General features: G+C 39.8%; 1 protein-coding gene across 4 annotated transcripts in view; it reads left to right on the forward strand.

Moving 5' to 3' along the window:
- LOC124142104 (serine/threonine-protein kinase unc-51-like) overlaps positions 1–15,126 on the forward strand; it is a 61,498-nt gene that overhangs the window by 26,015 nt on the left and 20,357 nt on the right. For 2 of the 4 annotated variants that reach the window (XM_046510389.2, XM_046510390.2), the window contains exons 6-17: positions 584–634; positions 1,451–1,576; positions 2,806–2,879; positions 3,268–3,428; positions 4,386–4,468; positions 4,996–5,052; positions 5,331–5,446; positions 5,989–6,099; positions 7,690–7,723; positions 8,307–8,361; positions 9,253–9,496; positions 11,837–11,930. In XM_046510389.2, coding sequence (XP_046366345.1) covers positions 584–634; positions 1,451–1,576; positions 2,806–2,879; positions 3,268–3,428; positions 4,386–4,468; positions 4,996–5,052; positions 5,331–5,446; positions 5,989–6,099; positions 7,690–7,723; positions 8,307–8,361; positions 9,253–9,496; positions 11,837–11,930 — 1,206 coding nt within the window. Of the gene's footprint in view, positions 1–583; positions 635–1,450; positions 1,577–2,805; positions 2,880–3,267; positions 3,429–4,385; positions 4,469–4,995; positions 5,053–5,330; positions 5,447–5,988; positions 6,100–7,689; positions 7,724–8,306; positions 8,362–9,252; positions 9,497–11,836; positions 11,931–14,553; positions 14,671–15,126 lie in introns of all 4 variants that reach the window. The other 2 variants (XM_046510386.2, XM_046510388.2) reach the window with 2 other exon arrangements.

Raw genomic sequence — 15,126 nt, forward strand, 5'->3', positions numbered from 1 at the left:
CCACTTTTATCAACGAGTGTTGATATATTTGATATCGAAAGACACGTGGGTGAGATTTTATTTATCATCCAACATCATTCTTCCAACTTTTTCAGTTTGTAGACAGTAATAAGCAGTGTCCAAGTGTAAAAAATACTGCTAACAGCTTCAGTAGCAGAGCCACTAGTGATGTCATTTGATTTGTGACGTGATGGTAACCAATGACGTCACAATGGTCTGCAAAGCATTGTGATGCAATTTCATTGTAGATATCGCTCGATCTCGCCCAAGCAGTATCTCTCGTAGGAGCCAGTTTGGATGGTAACATCAATACCCTCAAAATGAATAAATTCAACGTGTCCCTAAATAAAATCACTGTTAACTTATGGCACATGACAATAATTTATTAAACACATGATGCATACTGCATACTCCCTATGGAGCTGAGAATCCAATAAGAGAGCACACTAGTTTGATACTGAACATCGTTAGAAATTGGCACTAGTCCTGTAGACATTGCCAAACTGCCCAATAGTTAAGATATCATAAGGGCTAAGCAGAAATTTGCCATAATTATATATTTTTTGCTTCCAAATGTTTTCAGCGAAGGGTACACTCAGTGAGGACACTATATCGCTGTTCCTGCGACAGATAGGTGAGACTCTTCGCTTGTAAATCTATTACTCAGTTGAACAAGATATGCTTTCAAATAAAGTCCGGGGAGGTTGGGTAGCCAAGTGGTGAAAGCGTTCGCTCGTCACGCCGAAGACCCGGGTTCGATTCCCGACATGGGTACAATGTGTAAAGCCCATTTCTGGTGTCCCCTGCCATGATATTGCTGGAATATTGCTGAAAGAGGTGTAAAACATACTCACTCACTTCAAATAAAGTTCATTAATGAGTTCCATAATTTTTTGTTTATATTTGTTTGTTATCTGTATGTCCAATATAAAGAATTCAGGATAAGTATAAATACTATTTTTACTCTAAAAATATATTATCTTTTTAAAAAAAAATATTATCTTGTTTGAGGAGATCATTCTTTTAATCTGACCTATAGCCAATTTACGCAAGAGTATCTTGATTATGCAGCTGTGATACCTTCTGGTTTGGTTTGTTGTTTAACGCCGCACTCAGCAATATTCCAGCTATATGACGGCGGTCTGTAAATAATCGAGTCTGGACCAGACAATCCAGTGATTAACTTCAAGAGCATCGATCCATGCAATTGGGATCCACGCAATTGGGATCGATGACATGTCAACCAAGTCAGCGAGCCTGACCACCCAATCCCGTTAGTCGCCTTTTAAGACAAGCATGGGTTGCTGAAGACCTATTCTACCCTGGAATCTTCACGGGTCTGCATAATGTATTCTGCATATTGGAGCAGAATCTATGTCCTGAAGCCTGTCTCGTCTGACTATTGTTAAGTTGTACAACTGGTTACGGTTGATGTTGCGTTGCCCTGCAGCTGCTGCCATGAAGGCTCTGAATGCGAAGGGTATCGTTCATCGAGACTTGAAGCCACAGAACATCCTCCTGTGTTACCCAGGCAGGGCCAGCCAGTCAACTACAAAGGACATCAAGCTCAAGATTGGTGAGACAAATTAGAAAATGGGACAGAAATATAGTGAAGCTCCATTTGTGAATTCTATTCACAACAATACATCCAGTATTTTGCTGATTAAGATCTTTGATTATTGATCTGTGGTCGAAAGGGGTTGTAATTTACTGTGCAGAGTCGCTTCCTTTGACCATGTCAGGATTTGCAGTTATACGTTTGAATATCTTATTCTCTTGAATAAAAACCTTGGTCTGTCGGAACCATGTCGCTTTATGGTTTCAACATACCGTATTCGATGTTATAAGCGCCCCGCTCTAATAAGCGCCCATGGCGATAATTGCTAACATATTGACTAGTGAACAATCCCAATTCACACTCCTTCTGATTGATCAATGTACACAAGAGTTATTTTTTCGCGTATAATACGCACTCGTGTGTTATATGCACCCTTAATTATGGGCAATGAAATTCTGGAAAAATATATCTGTCGTATATAAACATTTCAGGCTGTCAGCATAAACCACAATATTTATCTTTCAACTCTGTTTTTTCCACCAAAATAATATTCTTATAAGAGCCCCCTCTTTCTAATTTTGAGGGCGCCCTGGGCGCTTATTGCGTTGAATACGGTAGTAGTCACTAGTTAGTCAGTGTCTGTGATCTGATTCAACTTTCTTACCAAACAAAATAAGCTGACATATGCTGTAGAGCTATGCTGATACATTTTGCCATTCTACAAGGGTAGTAAATGGTTGGCTTCTGCTAGCCTATAGTTGTAAAGGACCAAGTGTGCTTGTTTGGATATTTAGGCTTAAAAAGTCATGAAATGTTTCTTGGGCATTGATGCATCACTTTAAATCATTGTTTTGGCAATAAAAAATATTTTTCAAATGGTCCGCGTTGTATGATGATCAATAAAATACAATGCTTGACAATTGGCATCGTAATAAAGAACCAAGTCTAGTGAGACCCCAGTTGTGTTTCTTGGTAAACTTGGTGGGGGAAAAAGTGCTCTTATTGCATTTCTTTTGTTTTTACGTAGATTTATTTTTTAAAGTGTCCATTGTCTCTCCTCACTTTTGAGAACATTGTACCAAAGAAACATTATTATTTATTAGAGTTTTATGAGAGTTAACTTATGTCCTGGTTTCTGGTAGTGAGTCCAGGCATCTGGGGGTCTGTCCAGTCCATATTTAACATTAATGACGGGAATGACTTCATTTGTATTGAACACATAATGTATATGTTGTTTACTGTTTCAGCTGACTTCGGCTTTGCTCGCTTCCTGCAAGATGGTGTGATGGCAGCAACACTGTGTGGGTCTCCTATGTACATGGTATGTACACACAGTAATAGCATTTGGTGGTTTTGTTTATTTATTATACACGCGACCTTTTAGGTCGGGGGTATATAGTTATACTAAGGTTCCGTCCGTCCGTCCAAAAACGTTGTCCGAGCGATTTCTCTTAAACTATTCAGTGGATTCATCTCAAACTTATAATCACTTGGGGTTTTCCTGCTATTTTAAACTGACTCACTGATATATAATTGGAATACTGTTAAAAGCTGTGTTAAACCCAACTCATTCGCTCTCAGGGTATCGTTGTTACACAAAAAAATACATGTATGAATACTCATTTTTCAATTATCCATGGATGGTGAAAAAGCCAAGATTACTGAAAAGCTGTCACTGAGAGCATATGACCTTGACTTGGCTGTTGCAGGCGCCGGAGGTGATCATGTCGCTCCAGTACGACGCCAAGGCTGACCTGTGGAGCATCGGCACCATCGTCTTCCAGTGTCTCACAGGCAAAGCTCCCTTCCAGGCACAAACTCCACAGCAGCTCAAGCAGTTCTACGAGAAACACAGCGACCTCATGCCCAAGTAGGTATTTGTGATGTTTAGTGGGACCACCTCCATGCTGTAGTGGATAGGGGCGGTCAGGTGGCATAGTGGTTAAAGCGTTCGCTCGTCACGCCAAAGACCCGGGTTCGATTCCTGACATGGGTACAATGTGTGAAGCCCATTTCTGGTGTCCCCTGTCGTGATATTGCTGGAATATTGCTAAAAACGGTGTAAAATCTCATTACTCACTCACTCACTCACTCACTCACTCACTCACTCACTCACTGTAGTGGATAGAACATCTGCCCTGTAGAGCAGGAAGTTGGTGGTTCGATCCCTGGCTGTGTCATACCCAAGGACATTAAAAGATTGTACTTGTTGTATTCCTGCTCAGCATTAAGGGGCTAAAACAAGGACTGGTCGGCTCGGAGTCAGTATACTGTGTCTGAGTGGAATATCCATGTTAAACTGCGGCATGGTATCTCACTGAGCTAGCACTATAAATGTGACATTAGTCAGGACTAGTACAAGCAGCCACAGCCACCATGTTGCTAAGAAACAAGATATTTAGCCCATTTCACCTCCCCTCAAATCTTGTAACTCAGGGAATATTTTAGACTTCAGTCAGCAGTATTCCAGCTACGTGGCTACAGTAGCCTTTAGATAATAAAGGACTTACTTCGCTTTAAGCAATATTCCAGCAATATCACAGAAGGGTCACCAGAAATGGGCTTCACACATTGTATCCATGTTGGGATTCAAACCCTGGTCTTCGGCGTGACGAGTGAACGCTTTAACCACTAGGCTACCCGACCGCCCCAGTCATGTCCACAACTTGCATGTGTTGGAAAGACAAAAGGCTAGTTTTCAGACATTTGAACATAATTTACATACCAAGTTTTCTGCTACCTTTTCAGTGAGCTCAAAAGGGTTCTTATCATAGCTCCTCCTTCCTGCATACAGGTAGTCATGTGATCATGTGTTGTTGTCTTCTAGTATACCAAGTGGGACATCTCCTGAACTCCGAGACCTGCTCTTGAAACTGCTGAAAAGAAATTCCAAAGACAGGATAGAGTTTGGTAAGGTTTTCTTACACACTAACCATAGTAAGTCTCCTGTGTTTCATGTGATCTGGAAAAAAAACCTTTCCTGTTGTCTCAGTGTCTTATTTGTTTTTGTCATCATTGACAGTAATTTAATTATCCAGATAATTTTTAGATATTTATGAGTCACTAGATCTGTGCAAATGGTGTAGGAAAATTCAGGGAAATTTAGATTACTGTATTCGACGTAATAAGTGCCCACAGCGATATTTGCTAATATATGGGGAAGTGAACAATCCCAATTAGCACCGATTGATCAATGTACACAAGAATTATTTATTCGCATATAATCCACACTCGTGTATAATATGCACCCTTATTATGGGCAATTAAATTCTGGAAAATTATATCTGTTGTATAAAACATTTCAGGCTGTCAGCATAAACCACAAATTTTCTAATTTTGAGAGCACCCTGGGCGCTTATTACGTCGAATACGGTATTGTATCATTTCTAGAAAGTGAAAGGACATATTCTGATACAAGTTATTCTTGTCTCTTCCAGAAAATTTCTTCAGGCATGCATTCCTCCAGCGATCTGCCCCGAAGCCAACAAGCAAGTGTAAGTGTTTGTTTTGTGTTAAAAAAACTGTGGCATGTATTGATCTCCCTTGTTGAATTTCTTCTCCTTTCTTCAAGGAAAGGAATACTGAATCCATTAAAATTATATAAGACACCTGTGATCATTTGGTGAAGATTGCTCTCACCAGAACAGTTCAAATATGCTAATGTAGGCAATCTATCAAAAATAATAGATTGCCCCATCCAAAGTATGCCTTTAAGAGCTAGTTGCAGGTGAGTAGTATATTGCTTGTTATATGTGTCAATGTGTGACTTCAGCTGCCCCAGTGCCAGTTCCCCACCGGAGTGCTAGCTTCTCCTCGGAGGGGTCGACACCCAAACATGCCACCTCCGCCACGCCCCCAGCAGCCCACATGGAATACACACCCCCACATGTGAGTCATTTCAGAGTATCTTACTTTGTCAGGACGAAACTATTTTTTTTCAACTGACTGGTAGGTAGTCACAGTTTTAAATCCATGTCATCATGGAGAGACACGTTAATTTCTTTAACTATGATACATTTTGTCAGAATAAAAACATCATTTACGACAACATGACTATTCTGATTCAAGCAAATTTACCATAAATAGCTGGACCTCTTATAAAACAGGGCCAACTTGACCATGATGTTACTACCGCATTTTTGGGGGGCACGGTTGGCCCAGTTGTCTAAGGCGCCGCGATTCGCTGTGCAGAGCTGTGTCCTTTCGACACCCCAGAAACCTATGATTGTGGGTTCGGTTCGGGTATCAGTTTACTCAATAGTAGTGGTAGTGGTAGTAGTATTAATAATAATTATTAAATCATTATCATCACGGTTAATGTATCAGTGTTCTCTCAAATGCCATTCACCGCTCCCTGGGGAGTATACAACTTTCAACTCAAGGAGCACAAAATGTTTATCTACTATAGACGTATGATCTTCTTCTTTCAGTCTCATAGTGCCGTGAAACCCGATGTCCTTCCCCAGCCATCCCCGCCAGACGATGCTGGCTTCCTGAAGGTAGACAAGGAGGAGATGGATGTCCGCAAGAGTCCTACAGAGGCAAGTCTTCAGCTGCTTGGTTAAAAACTTACAATCCTGATGTACATTTAGTCCACATTTTCATCGATCATGTCCTTGTGATTCAGTTCCCAGTATGCCCATTCTAAATGTTTGATTAACTCTTTCAACACCGTAGGCCGGTTATCCGGCCAAGAAGCATCGAGTCCCCAGACACCGCAGGCCGGTTATCCGGCCAAGCCGTAGTCACGTCAAAATAGTACTATATTTTTATGGACCTACCTGTAATATCATTCATTTATTAAATCTATCACATTTCACAATGTCTGAAATACATATTCCATTTCAATTTAACATTTTTTATCGTTAAATTAAAAAATTATTCACCATTTCCCGCAATGTTATTGAAAATAAAATTCTCGGAACACACATTTCGACAACGGGTCCACATCGAACACGTCAAAGAGGAAAATAAAGACGTTTTAAACAAATCTTTAAATATATTATACAAAGTAATATATAAAATCAACAAAAATATATCTAAAAGTAATCAAACTTACATCTAAGTTATTATTTTCATCTTTTCGTGCAATCGCGTGTAATGTAAGTCAAATGACATCTCGGCTTTCGTCGCCTTGAATTCTCGGCTCGGACACGATGTTTAATGCAAAAATATATGCATGAAAAATCTTTGTCTCAGCTCGTAACCTAGCACGATACATTCACGAAGTTCCATATTTTTAATATATATCGTGATTTCCTGCTCAAAACGTTCAGAATAACACGATTTAACAATATTCTTTCGCAAACTTCTGTAATTTATCGAACACGAGCTTGGTATCACAGCTGTAATTTGATTGGCTGCCTTAGGTCACGTGCTCAAAATTGACCAATCACGAAACTTGTAGCAGATTTCAGCAAGAAAGCGTCATTAGAAACCAATTTTAATCCAATGAAATCGCTTGTTATAACTACGGAAAAAAACCAGTCGATGTTACGAGCGTGTAGATGAAGCAATAAGCTTTCCAGCGATGTGTCATATGCCATTCTTCAACGAACGTGTTATTCATACGAAACCTCGAAAACGGGGGTATTTCTTCATTTTACTGAGCGGACAGTCGCTGTTATCGGGAAAAGGGTGATGACAGAGACTATTTATAATTCTTTTTAAAATGATTTTCCAATAACGTAAACAATGAAATAAAATAGAAATAGGTACGTGGATATTATGAAATCATATATTTGCCGAAAATCGTCAAGTTTTCGCTTCCTTGGTCCTTAATCTGGATGTTAACAACGTGTTAGCGTACATTTTTTATTTACAACGAATTTAATTAAGTTGTAAATGCATTATTTTAAATAATGTGAAAAACATAACTTTCATATTTATAAACCATAGGATCAGACCTTTCAAATGGTGTATAACATGTAGTAGCAAATATATTTTACAAGCAGGTATTTTCTTTGATAAATGTTGACTTCATCTATCACACAAGAGCCTCTGGGAACTCGGTGTCCCAGCAGTAAACACTTCTGGTTGACTGGTGTTGAAAGAGTTAAGTGTCAAGTTATATTTATGAAAATGTTTTACTGTTAATATTTATTGAACTGTTATGTTTTTTATTTCCTCAGGACTTCGTGTTGGTCCCTGAAGGCGATCATATTGGTAAGTATTAGTCAAGTTATGTGTTGTTTGAATTGAAACAAAATACAAGGGTGAGAATCTTCAGTCGATCCGCGAATTATAGGGACCACAAATTTGTTACAATCTGATGGCTTCCCCCTGATCCCCCATAAACACCCCCAAATTATGGACCATGCACCATTGAAAAGAAGTTTCTGCTGAAAAGGAAAATATCCATTCTCATCCCTGAAACTATGAAATAGTTAAGTCTTTATTTGGATTGTGATATTTGCAAAACAATTCTGGATAATATAGAACAAAGTAGATTCCACGACAATGCTAGATAAGAAAGATGAATGAATTCCCCTTTGAATGCGGGTAGTCGGGTAGCCTAGTGGTTAAAGCTTTCACTCGTCACGCCGAAGACCTGGGTTCGATTCCCGACATGGGTACAATGTGTGAAGCCCATTTCTGGTGTCCCCTGCCGTGATATTGCTGGAATATTGCTAAAAGCGGCGTAAAACCAAACTCACTCACCCACTCCCCTTTCAATGATGTTATTTGGTAGTGATTACATCGGTGGTAATCAAGTCTCACATTTCCGTGTACTTCCTTTGATTCGCAGATGTCCCTGTGAGTGCTGCCCCTATTGCTTCGGAAGAGGATATGGACACTCTAGGGTAAGCTTCATCACCTGTGGGTATTCTGGGGCCGTCTCCAGGGCCCTGTTTGTCATCTTGCATGTTAACAAGTGAAACTGACACAACTATAGGCCATTGTACATTGAGACCGCCTCTGTGGTCTAATGGTAGAGTGTCTGCCTGGCTGATCCCCGGCTGCATCATACTAAACGATGTTAAAAGATGGTACTTGTTGTTACCCTGTCTGGCGCTCGGCATTAAGGGGCTAAAACAAGGACTGGTCGGCTCGGAGTCAGTATACTGTGTCTGAGTGGGGTATTCATGTTAAACTGCAGCATGGTATCTGAGTGAGCTAGCACTTTAAATCGGCATCAGTGCAGACTAGTACAAGCAGTCACACAAACACACACACGTACATGCACGTCGCTATGTAAGTGCAATAATCTTGGATGCGACGTTAAACCCCATTTCACCTCACCATTGTACATTGTAAAGGGGTTATGTATGAACCATAACATGGTTAAAGAAATCACTCGAACCTGTAGATTTCGTAAGCCTAAGTGGTCTTGAGGCTTGTTGATTCAACTTCCGGAATCAACAGTTCTTTGTACTTTCTCCATTACTTTGAACATGAAGCAGCAATCGCTAACAATCAGCAGGACTGATCATACTTTTTTAACTTCACTTGTCTGTTTATAAGTAGCTATACCAGTTTTAACACTCTTTACATTGTATAAAACAATTCACTGTCTCTTGAAATCAGTTATAACAGAAGTCGAAGATTATATATTCAGTAGAATATCATAGTGATTTCAGCATTGCTCATTATGAGGTTTCGCAAACTGTACAATGTGTAAAAGCCACTCTTTCATTTCTTCAAGGCAGATGTTTATTAATGTGCATATTGATTGATGTTTGTGTTTGTTTCAGTGACGCCCCTCCCTCTATGAAAACAGTAGCTGTCCATGCCCAGGTTGGCACAGCCACATACAAGAAGGAGGCACAGACCAGTCCTAGTCGACCCAGTACCTTGCCAGTCAACAGCCCACCGTCCCCACCCTCCTCCAACCCCATCCCCGTCCCCACACAGGCACGTGCATACCAGAAGATGCAGCAGACATCGCCCACTAGTCCCCTTGCTCGGAGGGTGCCATCGTCAGCAGAAATGAAACAGGTAGCAAAAAGATTGTCATTGTTTTGGTAGACGTATCACACACTTCCTGGTCTGAAAGTAGTTCAGTCGGGGATATGGAGGTAAAATCATGAGCTTGGCAAAATGGTGAACATCAACATGTGTCGTGTGCTTTACTCCTACAGTAAATTCATAATTTCAGCCTGGGTGGCCTAGATGTTAAGATGCCACAATTGCTGTGCAGAGTTGCATCCCTTAGGCTAACCAGAAATTGGGGGGTTTGAAGCCTTGTTGGACCAGATTATGTTTCATGCTGTGTCAGAACCCTAAGTGGGTTTTACCAAGATGGTAAACGTCTAAGAACTGCATCATTTTTGGCTTTCCTCCCACTCCATATATACCATGACATGACTGGAAAACAGCATTTAACCAAACTCATGTTCTACCTCACTGTTATATGGTCCGTAAATGGTGTAGAAAGCACCATGCTACAACAAGCGCCCACTGATCAACTCTAGACCAATCTGTAAGTGATCTTTCTCTTCTCCTACTAAGGCGGGAAATGTGCACAATCTATGTTTTCTTGTGTATATTACAGTTTGTTTACAGAAAACCGTGGTGCAGAAACAGTCTATAATTGCCAAGTAACTTCTCAAAAAGTTTTTGTTTCTTTGATGTGTTATTCACAACCCTTCGATTTCTGAAAACAAATTTAACAATTAAGCGCTCCCCCTTGTCATTTTTTGGCACTTATTACGGCGAATATGGAATCCCTAAAACTGACTATTTTAACAAGATAGTGACAAAGATAGCAGACATCTGCAGTGTTCATACTCTTTAGACCGCGTTCTCTGAGCAAGTGTTGTTTGTTGGGATTCGGCTACTGAATGAATTCATCCCATCCTGAAACTATAACTGGAATGATGCAGAGGTTGATGTTTTGGGGAAACCACACGGGAGAACCATGGCTAATGAATCATGTAATCGAGGAAGGTTTTATTGATTCAGTCCACTTTGGGGATTTAAAGTTTAAATAGCTCCCAGTCCTTGGCCTGCCAAACAATTAAGAATTAGGATCAGGTGTCCAATGACTGCCAAGCAGGCGTCTCATGTGAATGAGTGACTGTGTGGGTTTGCCTTGTATTTTTGTTCATTATTCCTGTATTTTTCTCCATTTTGATGTTAAATGTGCGTTTGTGACTACAGTCTGCCACTTTAGCCTCTAGTCTGAAGCCCTAGTCATGTAAAATTCTGTTAGACCTAGTAAAATCTTCTGATAATGGTCCATATGATAACACTAAGCTCAACTGAAAATGATGATGCTAAGAGCCATGTTCGGGCGAGTAGACTCAAAAGTTGTTTGCAGAAACTGTGCCTGTCAGTATTAAGGGGAATTCAGGGGCAAAGTAGATCTTTCTCTCGGTCAAACAACAACCAATCAAAATGGATCTTCTGAACGAGAGTTTGACATAGATTAACATTCAAAGTCACGTCTCATCCGAGCAAGCCCATCATATATTTAAACGAATCACAAGACTGTTATAAGTGATTTATTTTTTTTAGCTTGAAAAGATGTCTTCCTAAGTACTAAGACACTGATTTTGAAGTCATGATGCTACACACACATTCTGGCTGTATTTGTGACTTCATGCTAAAGTACAGGTGATATGTCTCTTTGGTGAATTCATGACACAACAGTGTAATTTGATTGGCTGTCTATTTTTAGGGTTGTGTCTTCCAAACCACTCTCAAGACAAAGATTAGGTGACAATGTACTGTTCAACATGACAATAAAGCAGCTTTAAAACAAAAACTGGGGAGGTTTGATAGTCAAGTGGTTAAAGCTTTCGCTCGTCCAACCGAAGACCTGGGTTCGATTCCCAACATGGGTACAATGTGTGAAGCCCATTTCTGGTGTCCCCCGCCATGATATTGCTGGAATATTGCTAAAAGCGGCATAAAACCATACTCACTCACTCACTAAAACCAAAACTTACTCACTTAGGCTTAAAAAATAAAGGAATTGGCTCTCAGACAAAGACTTTTGAAAATGTAGTGTGGGCGGGCGAGGGTTTTTTGAGGGGGTTCGTTCAAACTAGTAAGTAACCAAATAAACAGTTGTGTACCATGAACCTGTGAAAGGGCGTCCCTACATAAACAAGCATACAAACTTCTATTGTGTCCATGACAACACAAGATGTGCAGTAAAGCAGTGTGCATGTAAAGGGAGGTAACTGTGTGCTATATTGGATCGCATTGTTTTTAAGTATTAGGATTTAAACAAAATTTGTGGCAGACTTTATAGATGTGGATGGTGCCTATTATATTTTTTAGCCTTAGTATTATTTTGTGTTGTAATATTTGGTATCTGTCACATTTCAGGAATGTGTAGAGAAGGAGGTTGTCTTGTCTCGGCAGAGTTCGGAAACAAAGCTGTGCACCGGACCAGGCATTGTCTCCCTGTCTCCACCGAGTGGTAGGTGCTCAGTTTACACCAAAAACAATAGTGCCTCTTTCTATTTTGCCTTTCAACATTTTAAGCCTTTTGTTTTTCAATTGAAGGAGTTTGTAGAGATGCTAGTAGTTCTTTCCATCATCACTCATGCATCACTGTCTCTCGTCCACTACCCAGGTTTCTATGTACATGGACAATAAATAAACAAATTCATACTTCGGCTTCTCCGACATGAGCAATTTCACTTGAACAACTCGTCAACACAACATTTAATTCTTAATTTCTTTCTTTTTGTGGTTGACAAAAATGGAATTTTAGAAGTCAAGTTAAGCCATGCTTGGCAGCAGAACATTCTACACTAATTAAACGCTAGCTGACTTGGTTGATGCACATCATCGTATTCCAATTGTGTGGATCGATGCTCATGATATCAATCACTGGATTGTCTGATCCAGACTAGATTATTTACAGACTGTCGTCATATAGCTGGAATATTGCTGAGCGCAGTGTTAAACAACGTAGAAAGAAAGAAAGAATCATATGCTCCAATTCCTGTCGTTTTGGTCTGTCTGTCAACCTGAACTAGCTTGATACAGGGGAATCTGATTTATGATATTCTCTGATTGTCCTACGTGACCCTGAATATTGGTTTCTCATTCAGCTGTTTTGAATTTTCAGTAGTATTTTAGAAAGGGTTGATTTTGAAATAGATAGCAGTATTTGGGGAGAAATATTCAGTCATGCATGAATGAAGTCATGTCTTTTTTGCCACCATGCATGCCATATAAGCATGATAGGTTATGTTCAAGCCTGCATTGAGTGACACTGACAGCTATGGACCGACACGGTTTATGATAATTAGAATGTGCCACACTGTTTGTCTAAATAGTCAAATGTTAATGAATACACTTGATGTATATTACAAAAAACTGCATCAAGTCAAATGGGTCTGATATCCAAGATAATATATTGACCATGAAGACATGAAGCTGTTAGTTATGTCTCAGGTACCCGTGAAGATCCGGGGTAGAATAGGTCTTCAGCAATCCATGCTTTCCGTAAAAAAGCGACGGTGCTTGTTGTAAGAGGCGACTAACGGGATCGGGTGGTCAGGCTTGTTGACTTGGTTGATGCATGTCATCGTATCCCAGTTGTATAGATTGATGGTCATGATATCAATCACTGGATTGTCTGGTCAAGACTCGATTATTTACAGACCGCCAACATATAGCTGGAATCATGCTGAGTGTGGCCTTAAACAACAAACAAAAAATCAACAAAGCTCTGCTTCAGGGCTTTTTCTTGCTCCTTCATCAGATGATCCTTCCCTGCTGATGAAGGGGCAAGAAATAGCTCTGAGATGTTCTTACAAACAATACACAATTTGTTTTTCGTGAAAGGTTTTTTCATCATGTTCTTCCAACTTCATGATGCCGTGATATAACTGGAATACTGTTCAAAGCAGTGTTATACCCTATTTACTAACTCCAACTTAATGCCAGGGTATGAAACTCCCAAAAATTTCAGCCAGACCACAGGACTGGCTAGCTGAAATACTTGCCAGCCCTGACCAAAACCTGCCTGCCCACTTTAATCATATGTTTCTCAGGATAAGCTAACAGGGTTTCTTTTTGGGTACATTTTATCATTCATCTTTACATGTGAATTAATGCTTATCATCGGGAAATATTTAGAATATTTTCACATATGAAATATAACCCGACCGATTTGAAAATCTGGCAGCCCGAGTTGAAATCAACCCATCTCGGACGGTCGGGCAGGTATTTCGAACACTGTTAATGCTCATCAGGAAGTAGATATATCCTGACTTAGTTACCATAAACCCATTCAAATTCTTAAATGTGAAGGTGTTAATTGAGGCATGACACAGACAAACAACAGCTGTTTCAAAGCCAGTATTTTTCCATGCTTCAGGCAGTTTGGCTGACCTGTGAATTGGTATGAGTAAAAAGCTGTTGTCATAGTCCACACATGTCTTATTTATTACTGGTTGTTACTTATTGACTCGATACCACTCATTGTCTGCAGCCATTATGGTATTGATAGACCAGTTCATATCAATGGGTAGACATTGTCCTGAAACCAGGCTAGCTTTGTGTCCTTTCTTTGTCAGTTAATCCCTACCCTTTTGCCTTGTTGTTTGATAATCAGTAAACACACATCCACAATTACACCACTAACCCCAATCAAGCGATCTTGCATCACTGGCTTGCTTGACGCTAATCTTCCTAAGACCTAATCCCATAATACAGTGATAGTTAACATGTTATTTTAAGAAATAGCTAGCTGAAACCATTTCAGAGCTTCTTAATTGTGTCCAAATAACCTAGATGTTATTGTTCAGTGCCTAAACTAAGCCGATATAAGTTCATTCACTTTGCAGTCACTTATAGTCTCATAATTCAGAGTTACTAACACTTTGTTTCATCACCAGCCCCAACTGAGCATATATATTTTTGTTCATTTCACACTTACTCAGGGTTTAGTTATTCAGAGTTAGTATTGCTCTGCTTGATCATCAGCCCCAACTGAGTATATTTAACTCATCAGTATTTTATCAGCCAATGAGCTTGCTGTTCCCTTGTCTCACCCTCTATTTATGCTTATGCTTGCCCCCTTTCAGTCCAGTTCAGCATCGGCACTCCCCCCAGTACGGGGTCGTGGAAGAGGAACAGCACCCCCCCTAGTAAGACTGGCAACACCCCGCCTAGTGTTACTGGCTCACCCCACAGAAAAGCTAGTGAGAACACCACTTTTACTAACATGAGGCGTTTTTCCTATTTTATTACTTGGTTGTGTATCTGTCAACTGAAATTTGAACTTAACTTGTGAAACATCAGTAACATTAAACCGTACAAACAGGTCAAAATCGAATAATGTTAGACAAATACTCATTCTTATCATTCAAGGAAACCACAACACTTTCCTTCTCCTTCTATTTCCTTTATTTATTTTAGACTATGGATCAAAAGATTATTTTTTTCAAATATGATTTGTTTTACTGTATACTGTTGAAATAAAACCAAGTAATAAGATAATTTTATGTGCAAATTAACTATTAGCACTGTTTTTTAACTTTTTAATGTTATGCTGTGTTCAAAATTAACAGGAAAATCAAGGGCTCCTTGTCATAGCCCTAATGCTAAAAGTTAAAGATTCAGGGGGTGCCTAGATTCACATGCAATAGCAGAGGACC

This window comes from Haliotis rufescens, unplaced genomic scaffold, assembly GCF_023055435.1.
Source record: "Haliotis rufescens isolate VD_foot unplaced genomic scaffold, xgHalRufe1.0.p SCAF_15, whole genome shotgun sequence".
Classification (NCBI taxonomy): Eukaryota; Metazoa; Mollusca; class Gastropoda; order Lepetellida; family Haliotidae; genus Haliotis; species Haliotis rufescens.